Raw genomic sequence first — 19822 nt, 5'->3', positions numbered from 1 at the left:
AATACGTTGAATTATTATTCTCAGTATAAGACACCATTGTCTGCAATTGCATCTAATTTACTATTCCCTCAATATAATAGTAGTAATGAATGGCGTAAATGAGAGGGTGCGTTTGTTAGGCACACCTATAAAATCACCTCAAGACTAGTGCATGGAGGCATAGACCCTGTTAGAGGGTCTATGATGGAGGTAATGACTGGTGTGACGTTTACCCGGTTATTAAATGATTCTGTTTCTGGGTACAATCCAGTCTTAGAGAGACTGTGTTCAGTGGTTTATACCATATGGCGGCATGTGCTGGCATAATCGGAATAATTTTTATTTGGGTGTTATTTTTGTTTCTGTACAAAATGTTCGAGGCTGAAGATAACTCTTGGAATTCCATGCCTCGCCCAACGGTCTCCGCGTAACTCCAAACCCAACACGACGCCGACATACACTCAGACTATTTTGTCAGGCATTAGTAAGGTCTGATGCCGTTCGTCCGACGAGGGCGCCACTCACACCTACATGTCAGGCTACACTCGGCAATTTGTCATTTGCAGTATGAGAGAACCAGAGACAGATCATTTGCTGAAAAATCACAGTGACCGCGAATTCAATTTTGAGCAACACATTGGCGCCACTCTTAATCACGTGAGTTGGTGAAGCAGAAAGAAGAATATTTCTTTAACAATGCACTGCTAGAGTCTGTGACGCCATAACACTTTTAGTGCAGTTATTACATATAAGTGATGTTCCTTGTTATTAGTTTTTCTTCTAATCGTAGAGAAGAAAGTAGTCAACCTTACCCCGCTGAACGCTATAAATATTCTCACCAAAATGTGATTCTCCCTATAATGTCAACTGCCGAATATAATTATAATGATTGTTTAATTTTTTCATTCAGAGCTTTTTATAGTAAGTAAATTAGGAATGGGTTTCACGTTGTTTTTTCGATTTTGAGAAAAAGTCTTTCGACTGGATTATTCGTGAGTGATCTAAAGTGATGAGCGGTGAAAATGAATCATTATGTCTCGGGTTTTTTACTTTAATTTTCTGAAATTGTTTTACGAGCTACGTATTTAAAATTTAAATTCTAGGTATCAACCCCATTTTTGTCCAAGTCTCCGCAAAAGTTCGGTGTGGGAAGTATTAAGTTGTTCGAAAAGTCAACTTAAAGCGCGGTGGAACCGACATATTCAATTGGGTCCTCACCGTTAATTTCTATATGCGAATGTGTAACACGATACAGTTATCAAGTCATTCACGCTTCACGACGCTTCGCTGCTAATGTCCCGGGGGGGGGGGGGCACGGGTCGACTGCATTGTCACAAAGGGAAATCTCCAGGTGGCTTTTTGTTCATCTATTCTGCAGAAATATATTGTTTCAGTCAGTTTCTTTGAAAACAATATCAGTCACAAGGAGAATACTCAGATTGTTCTGTTCCACCTCTTTGCATGTCCTCGTCTGATTACCGATGACCCTTTATTGATTGATTATATTCCGGCTAGTATCTCTAAAAATAAAACTCTGTCACGTCCTCAGGGGTCTTCGATAGTAATTAATAGTTTTTACTGATACCCACTGACAGGCGATGTAGTAATCAGACCTATCGTCACGATATATTGTCTTGCATTGTATGGATCAACAATACCTTCATAAAACTATACTGAGTAATGAAGGAACTATAATTACTGTCTGATAAAAGTCGATTAAACTCCACGGTTCTAATCTAGAACATGTCATTATAGTTACTATAGTAACTAAAAATAACTAAAATCACAGTGGCGGCGGCACCGGGGATGCTGAAACCCGTTGGTCAGTAAGTTTTCCTTGAAGATCTAATTAAACTCAGCTATGTATGTCAGCAAAATTTGCCACTCAAAATGCAGGAAATAGTGTTTCAGAGGGTCTAGATTTCCAAAATTGTCCGGCCACCACCCCTAGTAAGGTTGCCTCCTCGGCACACAGCGCAGATCTTGCCCCTGTGCAAAATTTTGCGCCGCCGCCTCTGGGGGCAGGACAAATATATGAACTTGGAGGCGAAGTATGTACAAAGGCTGTATGACGATCATATCGACCGACGCGTGGCAGAGGTTGTGCGTTCAGTCCCTTACGGCTTGACTGCATACGTTGCGGTCTCTCGTGGCAATTGTATTATTTATACCTATTTTCCCCTTTTTTAATAATGATTTTAGCCGAAATATTAGAGTTTATTGATGGAATTCTATTTCCGTCAAGTGCTTTTAAATTAACGCTTCTGTCTCCAATCATGGAAGGCACTAATTTCAATAGTTTCGGGCGTCAATTCCACGCACTGACGATTGTACCATTGAATAATGCAATCGTTATTGTCACAGGCAATTATTAATTACGTCTCATCACCATTACAAAGGCCAAAAAATCACGATAGTTCATCAATCGATGTTATATCTGCCAATTTTTCATTAAAATTCGCCAAGATCTTAAGAAACAACAACATTCCAACTAAATGTCATTTTCAATCTCGTGCATGCGCAGTTCGTCTATCCTGCTACCGAACATGCTCCGAATATTACCGAATGCTCGAAATTAGCGTAATTGCGCCAAGAGCTAACAAGAACCAATGTTTGTGAACAAACATTGACAAACGATCATAGGGTAAAGCTAAAACAATAGCGTCGTGGCTCCATGGTTCAATGTACTGTAATAAACAAAAACCTGTTTATACACAACAACAAAGAATGGTCGGTTTCTAGTGTAAAAACTTACACCCCAACGGCCCATCTTGAATCTTCTCGTCTACGTCATGGTGTACATACTAATTCTATTTATATATGAAAATTGAGAGAAGAAAAAATTACAATAGCAGGGAGAGAGAAGATCGTATGAAATCAAACCGGACCATCCGTATTCCATGACAATATCGCCGCCGTCACCAGCTGTGATTACACATCAGACACATTGTTGCCATTTTACAACCGTGGTGCTTCCTTGAACTCTGACCTTACGTTCTGTGCTATCTTTTCTTCAATACTCGATTTCCCCAAGTACAACTCGTTGAGTAGTGTGCCCCTTTCTATATGCCTTCCCATTAAATATATGTAAGTAAACTGTGCTGTTAATAATTAAAATATAATTTTGCACCCGACTCGGACAAAACGGTTACTTGAAGGTCGGATAAATGGGATAACTTTGAATGGCATCTATTCTTTACTGGGTAAGTTGCGTGCACATGCGTGCTGTTATATATATATATATATATATATATATATCCTTGGTGTAGTCTGTACGTTATTATTTTAATGCTCTTGTTGAAGGCTGTGCATTATCATTATAATGCCCTTGATACAGATTGTACGTTGTTCTTACACTGCCTTCGATATAGTCTGTGCGTTATTATGATAATGCCCAATCATGGCAATATATAGTGAATTGGGAAAATTACCTCTTGACTCTTTTATTAAGAAACAAATGATAAAATATGCCAATCGCATTGCAAATTCCACAAATACTCTACTTCAAGAAGCATACTATGTCAATAAAATTATTAAAAGTAAATGGTTTAAAAAACTTGATTTGATATTAAAAAGTATAAACCATTCTTATCTTTTAAATGAAACAAATATTATCTCATTATCAAAATTAAAAACAATTGATGAGAAATTAAAAGAAGAGTTTACAACTGAGTGAACAATGAAATAAATAATGACAATAGGAAAAAAATAATCTCTAAAAATAAACTAAGAACCTACAAACTTTTTAAAACCAAAATAGAACAAGAAAACTACTTAACAATTATGAAAAACATTGAACTTCGCAAATCCTTAACAAAACCACTGTCTGAAAATTGAAACAGGCCGGCATATAGGATTGTATTTTAAAGACAGAGTCTGCATACCCCAGACCATTCGTCCCGGTGTTATCGCTATCGCCACACGAGACTCCAGCTTGTCTCCTATACAATTTGACTGCGCGCATCCAGAAAGTAGATGTAGCTGTGATTGGTGGAATACTAATGAGTTGAGTGTCAATCAAACGCCCACGCTATCTTTAGTAAACAAAGTCACGTGACACGCGCCATTTTAGTTTTGGCAGGCGATTTCAAGGCAGCACGCTTAACCCTTTCGTTCACAGGTTGGGAGATATTAGAATGACTGACAATTTCACGCCACTGTTTTACATTATTGGCGGATTTTTCTGCGCTATCAATCTTTCTCTTACAAACTAGACATAGATGAGACGACAGAGTCGCTCCTTTCACAACGTCGCACTGGATCAAATTGGAAAGACGATTTCCATAAGTTATCCCTCCTGCTTTTCCTGGCTTGAATAAATTCACACACGACTTTAACTGTCCACAAACTCGAAGACTACACGAACACAGTCTACAATAGTCGTCCGCAACAATATGTATGTATTTCTTCGGTGTACTGATGCACGAATGCACCGTGACACGGTGTTTCTCAGGTGTCGCCATCGCTGAGAATGCCGCCGGCGCAATTTTTCACCCAACTCGCGATTCTGTTTTGCAACATTTTATCAATATTCCCTTTGACAAAATCGCCGACAAAAGCACCGCTTTGCTGATCTTTTGTTCTATAATTCTTAATGCAAACACCGACCCTAGTAGTAATTAGTAACGTCGCCTAGTACATATGAACGGTCGTCATTGCAAATCGAACATCCTTTTGAAATTTGGACGTCGGGCAGGCGATTTCAAGGCACCGCACTTAAATATTAGCAACATATTTTTCTGAGCGGTTGTTTATTCTCTTTCAAACGAGACATAAATGTGACGACATAGTCGATCCCTTATCCACCGCTAAGAATGCCGCAATGTTTCGTTCGTTTTGCAACATGCCACAAATCGTCGAAAAAAACACCACTTCGACGGAAGCTTGCGTAATAAGGGGGTTAAAACAAGAAAACAAATGCCATGTTTAATACATATCGACCTGTTTTACTTGCGAACGATAACGGAACATGAACTCGTTTCGTGCGACTTCGGAACCCGAAGGAACACACCAACAACGTTGAATTTACCCGCTATCTTCCAAATATGGTATATTAATTTATTCAGTTGTTTATTTAGAGTGACGTCCGCGGTCGAATGCGATTGGCTATCGATGTCAGTGCAAAGGTCATATGAATATTAAAAATAAGTGGGCGGAAGGAAAATTGTATAGGAGACAAGCTGGAGTCTCGTGTGGAGTCTGCAATATGTGCGACAATGACCATGTTGAAGATAAACAACATTTTGTCATAAATTGTCCTCATTACAATGAAATAAGATTAAAACTTTACATTGTAGCTAATAAATGTATACCAAATTTTGATAAATTTAGTAATGAAAATAAATTCATATCATTACTAAGTAACGAGTAAATGTCAATTTCTTTAGCGCAATATTTAAAAAACCTGTTTTAATACAAGACAGCAGCACCTACATAAACTAAGCCAGTAACACATTACTTGTATACAAATTTTTATCTTTTTTTAATGCTTTTTTGTTGCCTTACTTTTTATGTAGTTATTTTTCTTTTACTAATATCTGATTTGTAACCCTTTTCATCCCCTCCGGGGGATGTTGTGTGTTAATAAATAAATAAAATAAATATATAGTCGCACGTCATTAAAGGGGCATGAGCCGAGTTTTTTGTCATAAATTTTGAATCGAGTAAAACCGATCCAAAAGCACCGCTGAGGTACGAAATGAACACCCCGTGTCTAAAAAACAAGATAAGTGGGAAATTGTCATTATATAGTACTAGTATATAATTTTATAAATGTTATCAACGACTTTATTGTCAACAAACTAATAATATTATCCTTAATGCTGTCTTTGTAGAAAATAGTTTGAGTCAGAATTATCCCTGGATTAATATTATTAATAACTTATTGGAAATTACTCAGTTTATTAATAACTTATTGGAAATTACTCAGTTTACTCAGAGAAAGAATAAGGAATGTGTACCAGAATAAGTGGCAATAAATATACAGGGCAACACAAAATTAGACTTATACAAACAATGTAAGAATAATAAATATGTTTTTGAAAAGTATTTAGATGACATTACAAATAAAAAAAACAAAGGATTGCTCGGACTAGGTTTAGAGTATTGGCACATTTCTTACCAGTTTAATCTGGGAGACATTCAGGTATTAAGAGAAAGGAAAGACTGTATGTAAAATCCATGATTGTAAAAAGATTGGAGATGAAAAACATTACCTATTTCAATGTCAATATAGCATTATCAAAGAATGTAGACAGAAATTTCTCTCAGCTCTATTCATTTATGAGTCACTTTTTTCAAAATTTCAGTATTGATGATCTATTAATTGAAATTTTCTCCAGTTGTGACAAGTTTATCCTTTCCAATTTTCCTTTGTTGTTTTTTGTATTTTAGATCTGTTTAAGCTTGTAGTAATGTATTTTGCTCTTTTGAACATTACCTTTCTTTTGTTTGTGTACGTTCTTAAATATTATATATCATATCATATCATATTATATCATATCATATCATATCATATCATATCATATCATATCATATCATATCATATCATATCATATCATATCATATCATATCATATCACATCACATCACATCATATCATATCATATCATATCATATCATATCATATCATATCATATCATATCATATCATATCACATCATAATATATCACAATGTGTTTACTCACTTGATACAATAAAGGTAATTTTTGCTCAATTGCATAGATTAAAAAAATAGAAAATATTACGCAGCTCGTATCAAATAATTGGATAGATGACAACGTTTGATAGAAAAAACAAACAACAAAATATCTGAACGGTGATACAGAGAGTAAAAGTACGATAAGTTAAAGGTTAAAGGTCAGTGATTATCTATACGGCTACTAAAAGTCACGTGGCCTGTCATGTCCCATAAAAATGTATTGTAACTGGCTTAAACTAGGTCACTGGTTGCCTAAACAATTGTACCAGCTGACATATGAATTCAGACATTACGGAGGTTCGGTTCATATATTATACCATATCGTCTTAATGCTTCATTAGTATGGGTATGATATCATTAGGATATAGAAATGAAAAAAGGTCAGGAAAACAAGGGTTCTAGTTTCATGGAAAAATGACATAAATTTGTATTTTTGCGCTGGTTTTGAGATGAAATTATTTCTTCATATCTCGAAATTTCGCTCTTTGACATTATTATTATTGATATGAATATTGATATGAATTCTAATACTGTTAGAACATTTTTTTAAATGACATTTAATTTTAGTGACTTTCCAGTGTAATAGTATTGTTCCATCATATACATACATACATACATTTTGAGTTTTCACTCAAAATTCACTGCGTATGTATGCATCGAACACATTGTGCGAAGTTTATATAACAGAAGACACATGTGGCGTTCTCACTTCCGTTCTTCTCGTTCGAACGAGTGTTTACAGTGTACAGAAAAAAAGAATAACTGCATTGTCTGACTACATGGTGTTTGGTGTTGTTTTCAATAAAATAAAATATCATGAGAGTGTGTAAAAAACGAAAGTTAGGTTTCCGTGAAATAACCGCGAAGACTGTATGCAAGTCCGAGTCTAGACTAGCTGCGGTACCTTGGATTGTGGAAAAGTTGACGCGCACTGCGTGACGTTTTTGGCGCTTTAAATTGCGCTATTGGTTGTCAATACAATGTGTAGGCCCGGAAAATTGGTCAATACAAAGCGTATTCCCAAAGAATGGTACTAGTATACAGTAAATTGGTGATTCCCACTATTCAATGCTATGATTTGTAAATATGCCATGCAATCATACATACATTCTATATTAACGGAGTTTATTAATAATTACATGTCTTTGTTTTTAGAACACTAAGGGATCAACAACAACCTGAGCAATGTTTTGTAAATCTTGTCATACACATAAGTCTCGGCTCGGCCTCGGTGTGTGGAATAATTTCGGTTTGCTTTACACCGTTCCTACAAGTAGCGCCCTCTAGAGAGAAGTGCTCCGTGATATGGGCACTGTTCACTGACTATACTGGTTCGTATGGTCGCCTTTAATTAGAATATAGTGTATTGTATTGATGGACGACCACGGATTCAAATAAGATCTATTTACGTCACGTGGAACACTTCGTCGCTAGAGGGCACAGTTTATAGGAACGATCATGTGTGTTTTCAAGTTGGCCACTACTGCCAGTGTCTAAATACTAGTCACTAGGAAATATTAAAGTAGATGATAATAGCACCGAAAAATAATATAATATTTTTTCAGATTGTAAAACATCTGGAAACTGTTAATAGTAACTGCATCACAAAAAGATCTGTTACACTTTTATCAAATGAACCTTGTATTTTCCGCTGCACTAAATTATAGAAACATATGATACAATAAAATTGGTTTTAGTTTAAAACTGTCCCAATATAATATTTTTTTTATTTATTTTACATTTATTAATAGAGTAATATCGACAAGCCGATTATTTTTAGTATATTTTTTACAATTGTTTTAAAATGAATAATACTATCAAATCCCATTACTATACTGTGAATTTCAGGTACGTTCAAGTTTTTTAAAAAATATTTATAATTTTTTTTTATAAATTTCAAATGAAGGTTGAAAACAACTAGATTAATTACAACACATTTAGGGATGCATGGTGGTGAATCGGCCGATAACTGAATTAAAAGAGTATTCTTTGAAAGAGTCTTCTTTGAAAGAGTCTTCTTTGAATTTCTGTGGTAATTGTCTTATAAATATTTATAAATTTCCATAAAATATGTTCATGCCTTTATGAAATTCACAGTAATTATGGAATACAAAATAGCAGTTTAGTTATATCACTTCAGAAGATACAAAAATAAATACATTTTGTGAAAAGGGCTTTGTTTTAGGGTGAAAACAAATCTCGCAAATGTTTATGCATATATAGTAGATTGTAAACCAATAAAACTTGGCAAGCCTGGATTCACAATAAACAGCACTGAACTCGTAAATTTTGAATGACGTATACCCTCAACGGCAATAATACAAAAAAAAAACGATAGATAAAGAAAACAGAATTGCACTATCAAATATAATGTTAATAAATGAAACCAAACAAAACCAGGATTTTTTAATAATAAAAACACTAGAAATTCAAAAAAAAAAATACACGAATGTGCATGCATTTGATTCAACTTACGACAACGAAAGCTGATAAGTTCATGTAGCCAATATAAATACATTCCTTGTTATTTGATTACTATACATGGGGTTAAAGCGGAAGGGTCGTCACATGCGCACGCGCGGGAGTACCAAGCGACGATAAAAACACACGCTAAAACGCAAAGACTCATGGGTAGACGCTTGTTTGTAAACAACGACACATTATGGCCACCTGACGCATGCGCAGGAGACGACTCCCCCGCTTTAAAGTATTGTAATGTCAGTTCACACCGTGACAGTCAGATTATTCTCAGATTTGGCGTGTTTTTTTTCTCAGACAAACTTTGATCACTCAAAAAAGGGCAAACGTAAGAATTTGTAAAAACTTACGTAAGAACAACATCATCGCTGTACAATGTAAGTCATCTAAATAGCACGCAGCAAACTTGAGGTGTTAACAGTAATGAAGATGATCGCGTGAATTGACTTTTCATTTCCAATATACAGTGTGAATATAGTGTACAAACCGTAGAAAAAAAAGTTAGGAATTTTCTTCTGTGGGGTTTATGATGTGTAGTATCAAGGGTGTATCATCTTGTCATGTACACAATGACCGGTTAGACCGGGCGTACTAGTAAACGTAACGCAATATGAACTGTATGGTAGTGTAGTTGTGAGACTCTTCATCGTGAAGCATTTACACAAGTCCAATTCAGAGGTTCATGTGATTTCAAAACCATTTTCGGGTCATTCTGGGTTAAAAATGTCTTTTAAAGTTACTGGGATGAGCACTGAAACCTACTGCGGTTCTGGTTCGGTGGCGTTCACTGGATTAGCTTCATTCATATTGTTAACCCCGACAATAACCAATGCGACCCAGACTAACATACAGCAGAAGGCGAGGAACACCAACAATCTTACCCAGAATACAGCTCGTTTGGCAGCTTGGTAATTGCCAGCTAGTGATGCATCTTGAATCTAGATATGTTTTTAGAGATAGAATTAAATATAAATGTGAATGAATACGTGTCCACATTAGGTTAACATGTTAAATGTATAATATTAGCGCGCAGTAAATTAAACGTCCATAACAACTTCAACCGAATCACAGTCCCTGTGACAGAATGTTCAGAAACTCAAAGAAAATAATTAATATGTCAGTTGCCAATTGAGTCGCCGTTGCTAGCGACACGTTACAACGCTTCTGTGACTCGAACTACTGAAAAACAAGGGCTGCCACTGTCGATATTGCGCTGATGTATCTGTCCATCAATGTAAAATAATTACACTATTCAAAAATGACGAACCACTCAAGAACTCCCCGTCGTCGCATACAATTTAAGTAAAACACAAAAGCCAGCCTACACACAACCTTAGTACTTTAATTCCTCCAATAATAATTTAACGAACACCAAGTTCGTATGCATTACTAAAGTATCTCAAGTTTCATACAAACTAGAAAAAACTGGAAATCAAATATTTGTAGAAATTCGAAACACTACCCGCCCTTCGGAATGAATGTTAGTTTGCACCTAGCTAGGGACACTATTTTGTTTTCTTCTTGTTGTAACTTCTACTGCTATGAGCTATAATCTACCCCGCACTTATATGGTAAGCCTATGCCACTGCTAGTACATCCCTTTTTATGTGCTACTGCCTGGTACCTGCATTTGTCTCGAAGAAAATTATACACTTTTATTTGCTTATTTTTAGTTATAGACTGTGAGGAAGACTGTTTCTAAGTCAAAACATCAGTCGTTTTGGTCGAACCTGATTTGCAATGTCCCTAGGACACAGAATTCGATTTTGTCCATGCAACCAATCAAATACATTGACGTAAATTGCCCCACTAATTTACTTGTATGTGTTTTGACACCATGTTTGGTCGCTAGAGGGCATACACGATTGGAAAATTAAATGCGTTTCGTATAATTGCTATCCAACCCATGTATTTGGTTATTTGTTGGGCTCACCAGGTGATATGATTTGTGTATAATTACCTGGTGTTCTATTGTTCTTAGTCTCAGTTGTTAACACACGGTAGTGGCGGATTTGGGTGTGGCGTAGGGGGCGCGCACACCTCTAAAACTGTAGAAACTTTATTTTAGCTGGAATTAATTTTCGCTGAAAAGATCTTTTGGCTGTTTTGTATGGAATTTATTTTCACTGATTTTTAACAAGTTGAATGTAAAATATAGAAAAAAGGGTATATTCGCTGTTTTTTTCACTGAATCATTCCATCAGCAAAAATAACGAAAATTAATTCCTAGCGAAAATAAAGTATTTTACAGTATATGTTTCATCGTTACACATGTTTCCCGAAATGCAATGCCGCAAAGAAATAATGATTGTAAAAATGCGCACTCTATCTGCCTCCTACATCCGCCCCTACACGATATCCATGGCCACAAATTGCATATTTCGTACTATTTTATTTGTCAACGTCAATGGCTATTGTAAGAGGTGAAATTGAATAAAACATGTTAACTTGGTGTACCGAGGCACGTACGAGTATAACGACCACCTCCCGCTACATATTATGTGTATGCCGTTGATTATGTGTATTCCGGGACTGTATTGTGGATTCAAGTTTACGTATTCTGTTCTTAGTACAAGCATTTTTTCCAAATCCGATTTCTTGGTGTAGAATTACAATTGAGAAGGGAGCAGATAAAGCCTGATGTTGTGGCTGGTGTGCCATGATTCCTGAGGTGCGAGCCAGCTAAGGCCAGTTGGCCGAATATCAACTATGGAGAGCGATGTTACACCGTATAACATTATGTGAAACTAAAATTCAAAATGATAATCTTAACCACAATCATTATCCTAAACCTTATCCACTGTAAATGACTCAGACAAGAAGACATGTAACAGGTATGGAGGAAAGTTAATTGAGGTATATAAACGGTTAAAAACTATTAATAATTTGTATTCCAATCGAATATCCAATAAATATGACCCGTAATGAATCCCATTTTATCGGCACACCCCAATACATAATTTGTATGTAATGCATGTTTGAAGTATTCAGTCAAACTGAAGCTCTCTCTGATCCAGGTTCTATTCTATTCTATTCCATTTCATCCCATTCCATCCCATTCCATTTTTAATAGTTATTTAGGACTACGATTACCAAATATTATCTTCAATATACCATTCCATTCCATTCCATTCTATTCTATTCTATTCTATTCTATTCTATTCTATTCTATTCTATTCTATTCTATTCTATTCTATTCTATTCTATTCTATTCTATTCTATTCTATTCTATTCTATTCTATTCTATTCTATTCAGGCACCACCCAATAACACATAGTACGTTTTAAACTACTACTAGTTCACAACCCTGCCCAACCCAACACATCCACACCATCGCCAGGAAACTGGTATGCAAGAACTATACTTGAAGAGTTGACACGTACCTTGGTTGAGCAGTATAGAGCAGGTATTCCTAGGGGTAGGAAACATAAGATGCTGATAATAGAACAAGCCAAATAATCGTGTGGGTATCTCTTCTTTTCAACAAGCTTCTCTACAACGTATACTGGGTGTACTGTGTTATCACCAACAGCATCCTAAGTAACAAAGACAATATCAGTAAGTTTTATTTTAAAGCGGTGGAGTCGTCACATGCGCGTGCGTCAGGTGGCTATAGCGTGTCATTGTTTACAAACAAGTGGCTACCCTCAATTCCCGCGCGTGCGCACGTGACGACCCCGCCCCCGATTAAAAAAAAAAACACGCTCCCTGATTGGTGAATTTACAACCAATCAGTTGGCGTCCAGGGACGCATTTGCCCAAACCATGATTCCCCAGGTGAAGTCGGTTGACTGCAAGCTGTTATGCCGACGTTGTCGAGCATGGAAAAAGATATCGGGTCTTATATCCCTTTGACTTATTGATACATAAATGATTGTGTGAATTTCAATTTATACGTTTTTGTATTGACGTCAGCGAAGATTATTAATGAAAGGACAGTTTTATGGTAACAAAATTACAAAATGATGGAAATCAACGAGCGAGGGTTGCACAACTTCCTCAGTGTGCATAGTTTATGATCGTATGTAAACCGGGCGTGTATATATATTTTTTTCAAATAAACAGATACATACAATCTCGCGCTAGAATTCACGTGATTATGAATAAACAGTAGGTCAGTTGGCTAAGACGACGACTTATATTGAATTTGTTGCGCGACCATAATAAATTGCGTGAAGTTTTTTTTCGAAGTGAAACTGTTTATAATGCACATTCTCCTGGTCGCGAAGTCATCAGTTTATTTACAAATGGCTACAGGAAATATCAACTTTGAACTGTGGTAGAATTTGTCTTTACTACGCATGCGCTCTTTAATTGTAATGCAGGTTGGTCCAACAATAAAGCGTTGAATCTGTGCCAGTATGCCGACAACAAGACAGACAAAGTTCATTTTATAGTACTTGTTCGTCTGTAAGAACTGATGTTGCATCAATTCTATACAATGACTCGCCCGGTTCTATAACCTATATAATATATTCTTTACATGATCATTTGAAAGAACGTCTATGTTGGCGTTCCCATTAGTACAATCGTCTTCTATACACGGTGGACATCCTAGTTAATCATTATATGTGACACTCAACAATACAAAAGACGACCTTTGAATTTTCAAAGGCTGTTTTTTCTATATCTCATGAGATGGTACTGATCACAGATATTACGGAACTAGAGTTTCGATATTCTGCAATCTACACAAAATAACTTATATTTAGTAGTCAAATTATGACATCTTTCTCAGACTGATAGATAGGAGAGTTTACAGAGCGATCGACGCTGTTATTGTAGTGTAAGTTCCGTTGTTCTTCGCGACACGATGACAATAACGCTAGCCGTCGCTTTCCTATGATAACAAAAGTATTCTATTGTTTCTTCACGTGTCAAGTAAACAACAAAGACATGTATGTGGTTGCTCTGCCAACATGTCCCAAGTATTTATTATTCATTAAGACATCTTACGACCATTGTTTAATATTTGTTTACTGCTATTTACTGTATCCGTTTTTTTTTCTGTTTTTCGAATTTGGAATATTTAAGATTGAATACTACTCAAAAGTAAAACTAATGTCATTTTATTTATTTTTATATATCTTACATTTCAAGTCAAGAAGATGAAGCAAAGTGAATGAAAACATTAGGCTACCGTGCTCGGTTCAGAGCAAATCGTACAAAATTGAGTGAAAATAACATGCTTTTTCTGTTTTAGGACATTTTACCACTGTTTTCCGTGGCAAGGATATATTTCAAAATCATACAGTGGCGGCGGCACAGGGGCAGAGGGGCCAACGCCCCCTTGAAAAATATGTTGTCCCTCCAAAATCAAGCTGAAACCCCTTTGTGTCAGCAAAATTTGCCCCTCAAAATGCAGAAAATAGCTTTCCAGAGGTTCTAGATTTTCAAATTTTAAGAGGAGCATGCCCTTCGGTGCAAGGTTGTTGAGCAGATCCCACCCCGGCCCATGCAAAATTCTGTGCCGCCGCATCTGTCATAAAATTATGTTAGTCAGTGACATATGGGGAAAAATACAGAATGTCTTACAATGTACTTCAAGTTGATCATGTCTAGAAGTATAAAAAATGGCGTCACTTTTAGTGGGGTTTTACTGACAAAATGTGTTTTCATTGTGGTCCATGGAAACTGTAGTTAAAATTACATTTTATGCGTTTTTCTTGGATCACAATTAAAAACATTTCGTCATTAACTACTTATGTGCGTGTTGTTTTTCAACTACCCTTTTAAGGACCTTAGTTTCCCAGTCGTAAACAATATGGAAATCAATTACGCTCTACACAAGCGTGCGTTAAACTACAAATTGTATTGTGAAGATATGGTATATGGGTCGAAAATTCTATAGACTATCAATAATATACTTATTTGTCCAAAACGAATATTTTTACGTCTTCATTAATATATAAAATGATCGTTGCGTCTATTAAAAGCAGTCCTTTGATCTATGAATGAATGAATGAATGAATGAATGAATGAATGAATGAATGAATGAATGAATGAATGAATGAATGAATGAATGACCGACCCTGGATAGCGAAATGAATGTCATTATTTCATCGTCTTGTTTTACTATACTCGCTTCTTAAATGGGCACACGAAACAACTGGTTATCAAGGTTAAACTTCCATAGACACAGTGTACACACTTCGGGCATTGCACCAAATAAAGACAGACGTTTTTTTATTGACATCGTATTCTTTTATAGTCAAATGAAGGTTTGTACTTTACACCACACGACATGAATGGTCGTCTCATGGCATTCGCCTGTGGGCTGGTCAAGTGGTTTGTTGTCGTTTCGTTCCAACGCTGTTTCGCTCCAATCCCGTTTCATCTCAATGCCGTTTCGTCCCACTGCTGTTTTTGTCCCAGACCTTTTCGTCCTGAGTGTTTCGTGATTGATTGAACATATGTTTAAGCAGTACCGAATACGACTGAGAGTATTTTACGCAATTTAAAATTAATATATAGGTTTAACTTTTTGACTCCAAATCTCGTATTGACAAGTTCTACAGTAAAATTTGTTGCATTGAGATTATACCCTGTTTAAAGTTGGACGAATATATATCATTAAATTGCGAATCGAAATTGTCCCCAGCCAAATTGTATAAATATCTACAGCATCTTTTGAAAATAGAGACGCGCCGCAAAATAAATATTAATTCTAATTAACATTAAATATAGCTATCAATACTCTGTACTGTCAACTTCACAAACATTTTAACTAGTTTCAAGTTCAACTCGTTTTTTCATGGAAAAAGGCGAGTATTCTGGCTGAAATATTGAAGTAAACTTGACAAAAGTGAAATTAACAAAACAAATATGAATCAAAAGCCGAGTTCTCAAATCATTGAAAGGGGGATATAAAGTAAAATTGACCCTCGATTTGAATAATTCGTTTAGTACAAACTTTGTGTGATCACATGTCAGTTTCAATACGCAGATTTAAAATATTTAAAATGCATTTTTGAGATACGGGTTGTCTATTACTGACAAATGTCGACTGAGACCGAATTCAACCTTAATTCGCCGAAATGTGTGAATCTTAGAAAACAGTTAAAAATATAATAATTTATGAATAAATTGCGATTCGAAATTACAGACTGTTAAAGTATGCCACTGAGCTCCATTGGTTATATATCAACTGTTGCTTTTGTCACAGGCAGAGCATATCGGGTTTCACTACCAGTATATTGCATTTTACTGAGTGCATATCAATATTCATACTTCCTGAATGTTAATGCCCGACCACGGATCCCAAAGCACTGGGACATCTTGGGATAAAAAACAATAATTCCACATTGATGTTGTTTACCGACAGACAGATCCATTATTTCAAATGTATAGTTTTCCAATCATACATTTCGAGTCGTTCCATTCTCTGCGGTCATATGTTCATAAGCCAAATATATCAATCATTTAGCCAGGTAGTTGTCAGTAACTTATTCATGAGAAGGCGGTCCGCGATGCAGAGAATGTAAGAATAGAATGTGGACCAGGCTCCATTGAGCGACATATCTAACTGGGAATGGGTTGACCCAATATACATTAATATAATACCCACTCTGATATTTATGCAATGTATAACTTTTGCTGGCGAACAAAATTACAACACACCGGACCCTAAATTGTATTACTTGTTATAACAACATCGTAAAGTGTTTTATAATGAATGCACAGCTTTTGCGAGGTCATGTGACCTTCAGGGATCAGGCTTCAATGCAGTTCAACAATTGGTTGTTCGTTTTCCACCCCACACTAGACTGTAGGTATACAATTGCAATGAGTAGCCGATGTGGAACGCTTATGAAGGTGATTAAATAACATTCAAAAACCATGGAGGTAAAAATAGATCTCACTCACAAACTGAGTAAGAACAAGTACCGACATGTACCTGTTTAGAAAATAAGGACTAAATTGAATGAACTTACCGCCGGAACTATTATGTCGACGTCTTCAGCTTGGTTCTGGGCTACTGGATTATCGTATGTTACCGGTACATCATCTCCAACGGGCACTTCGGTGCCGTCTTTCAGTACCAGTATATATCTGTCTTTGGCTTTCTCGCCTTCCATTGCGATATTTGTCTAGTGAATAGAGACACATACCCCGAGACCTCGATTACTTGTTTTATTCCTTTCACCTTTATAAACCAAGGACAAAACTAGGGCGCGACTTGGCCGTAAAAACCGGGGCTGACATATCCGTAATCAGTTATGATTCATAGAGCTCGGAAACCTAAAGTAATATTTTCACACAATATTGGACATTAAGCAAATATTAGCTGAGTTTTTTTCCGGTTTTCAATGGTATCGGGTTACTGTGCCGTCTACCTGTATGTAAGTGCTGAGCTGGCACTCATTGTTGTCCCGTGAAGTTATAGTGGTCTCGTGATTTTTTTTTTTACCAGCGGTCACAAACTCTAGACTCGAGTACTTTTTAGTCTCGAAGGTAAAGCAAATAACTTCGAGTTGTGAGATAAATCACACAGTCAGCCGTGAAGTAAAGTTAAAAAGTGTCATTTCAGTGAAATTTCTCTTCTGCAACGTAAACATGTGGAATTTAAAGTTCCAAAGTCCATTGAGTGTCCCAGTTTAGCATTACATGGTTAGTTTTGACATTCTCGTACATAACCTGAGAGATTTGACTATTCTACGGTTGATAATGTCAAAATTATATAATGTAACTGTGTGCAGATTTAAACGATTAGTGTACGAGAAAATAAAATACCTGCTGGGTGTGTTTCCAACGACAAGTCAGTGGTTCTCTGTCGAATAGTTGTTGTCAATACAAGGGGCGCGTCAATGCGAACGAGTTCAGGACTTTCCATTTTAAACAGGGTACACCGACTTGACACTTAATGGAGGGACATACTTTGTTACGAGTGCCGTGAAATTGAGAAAATGGGCAAACGTTTATCGACTTTTTGTTTATGTTAAAAATGTCTCTCGTTCATGTCGATATTCATAAATTAACCGACGTTAACTTATCGTAAGACCGTATTGTTAAAGCCCTCGATGATTGCAATAAACTCTACCAAAGTCGTTGAAAAGTGCATTGTTCGTCGTACCGGTTCGCCGCACCATTACAGCCACACCTATGAACACTTTTACACTTCGTGGTCCAGACACATGATTAAACATTGCTGTTCATATTCAGCTATATCACCCATGTCTTAGGTACAATATATGCCGATCAGTTTCTTGATCAATCTGTCTTAAAGTTGTCGAGTAATTACGGTTAGCTCCTCCCCCATGAGTCAACCCTTTGTAGACCCTATGGAAAAAACAATAGGACTGGAAGACAATGAAATACTAGTAACCACCAGGGTTTATAGACAAATAATATGGATATGTTTGATATTATTATTTCAAACGCATTTCAGTTGACGACTTCGGGTTTCGCTTTTTCTGTTCTTTTCAAAACACTAGAAAAAACACATTCACGATCACCTCTTTAATTTAGGATTAATTTATTTTGTAAGTTCTAATTTTGAAAAAGCCTTTGTGATACTAGTATGTTACAAGATATGGGGAAAGAGATTGCTCTGTTGGGTCCTATGCTATCCATGTTATCAAGCGTAAACAATACAAGGTGCAATTGTCGATTAGAAAATTTCAAAATAAAGATAAATTAAATTAAATTAGAAAAAGTTACCAGCGTTTTAAAACTTTATAGTGCTAAACATGATAAACTCAAAACCGTTCCATGGTAGACGGCGTTCTAGAGCTCTCTTTATGGGGTTAAGAATACACCTAATAGATGTAATTGTTTGAAAATCGCAAAGAAATATACTTTATAACCGTTTGTTGATCAATTAGTATATAATAAACATGCCCATTAGCATGCTAGTTTCGGTATTTCGTAAGTAAAAATCAGTGGCGGCGGCACAGGGGGCAGAGAGGCGGAACAAATGTGTCGGGGCGTCGCCCCCCCCAAATCAAGCTGATACTCTTTGTGTCAGCACAATTTGTCTTTGAAAATGCAGGAAATAGCGTTTCAGATGGTATAGATTTCAAATTTTTTAAGTTAGAGTACGCCCCTTGACCCCCTAGTAAGATCTCCCCCTCATGCTCAATTTCTTGCCGCCACCTATGTTCATAAACACGTATAATCATCGTTACATCATTGCTGTTGTGTGGAACCGGTTTTTACTATTATATGTTCACGAGTGTCAAGTCCTGTCACACTGTGTTATTTTATTTATTATGGCAGTCAAGTTTCAAGTTACTGAACACGTATGACATGAAAGTAACGTGGCGACAATACACATCCAGGAATTCAAGGATTTATCAATATGTTTATCTTCTGAATATGAAACGTACAATTCAAAACTTTTGTTTTCAAAGTTTTTTTTTACTTTTAGAGAAAAATGAATGACACACTACGAAACAATGCATCTCGACCAAACTATCAAATTAATATAAAAATACTTGTAGATTATTATTTAATATATGCATGCAAGACGCAACTATATGTAACGTGTCACCACGGTTACTTAGTACCGGTTACTTAGTACCGGTTATTTAGTACCGGTTACTTAGTAGTAGTACCGGTTATTTAGTACCGTGGTGTCACTATATTGACAGAAAATCGCGTACATGTTGCTATCCCACGCTTATTAAGCTTGCTATCCCACGCTTATTAAGCTTGCTATCCCATG

The 19822-nt window shown here is 36.3% G+C and overlaps 1 protein-coding gene across 1 annotated transcript; it reads right to left on the bottom strand.

The window, feature by feature from the left end:
• Window positions 1-9307: 9307 nt before the first annotated feature.
• Window positions 9308-17994, bottom strand: LOC100369394 (uncharacterized). The gene is made up of 4 exons (XM_002740487.4): window positions 17890-17994; window positions 17091-17246; window positions 12540-12692; window positions 9308-10094 (listed from the first exon to the last, which is right to left on the bottom strand). The coding sequence occupies exons 2-4, from the start codon at window positions 17232-17234 to the stop codon at window positions 9915-9917; spliced, it is 477 nt and encodes a 158-aa protein (XP_002740533.1). The 5' UTR covers window positions 17235-17246; window positions 17890-17994; the 3' UTR covers window positions 9308-9914.
• Window positions 17995-19822: the final 1828 nt, after the last annotated feature.

The sequence above is a fragment of the Saccoglossus kowalevskii genome, chromosome 5, assembly GCF_978046115.1.
Source record: "Saccoglossus kowalevskii chromosome 5, keSacKowa6.1, whole genome shotgun sequence".
Lineage (NCBI taxonomy): Eukaryota > Metazoa > Hemichordata > Enteropneusta > Harrimaniidae > Saccoglossus > Saccoglossus kowalevskii.
The sequence above is the reverse complement of the archived record's forward strand: the minus strand, read 5'-3'. Positions and strand labels throughout refer to the sequence as shown.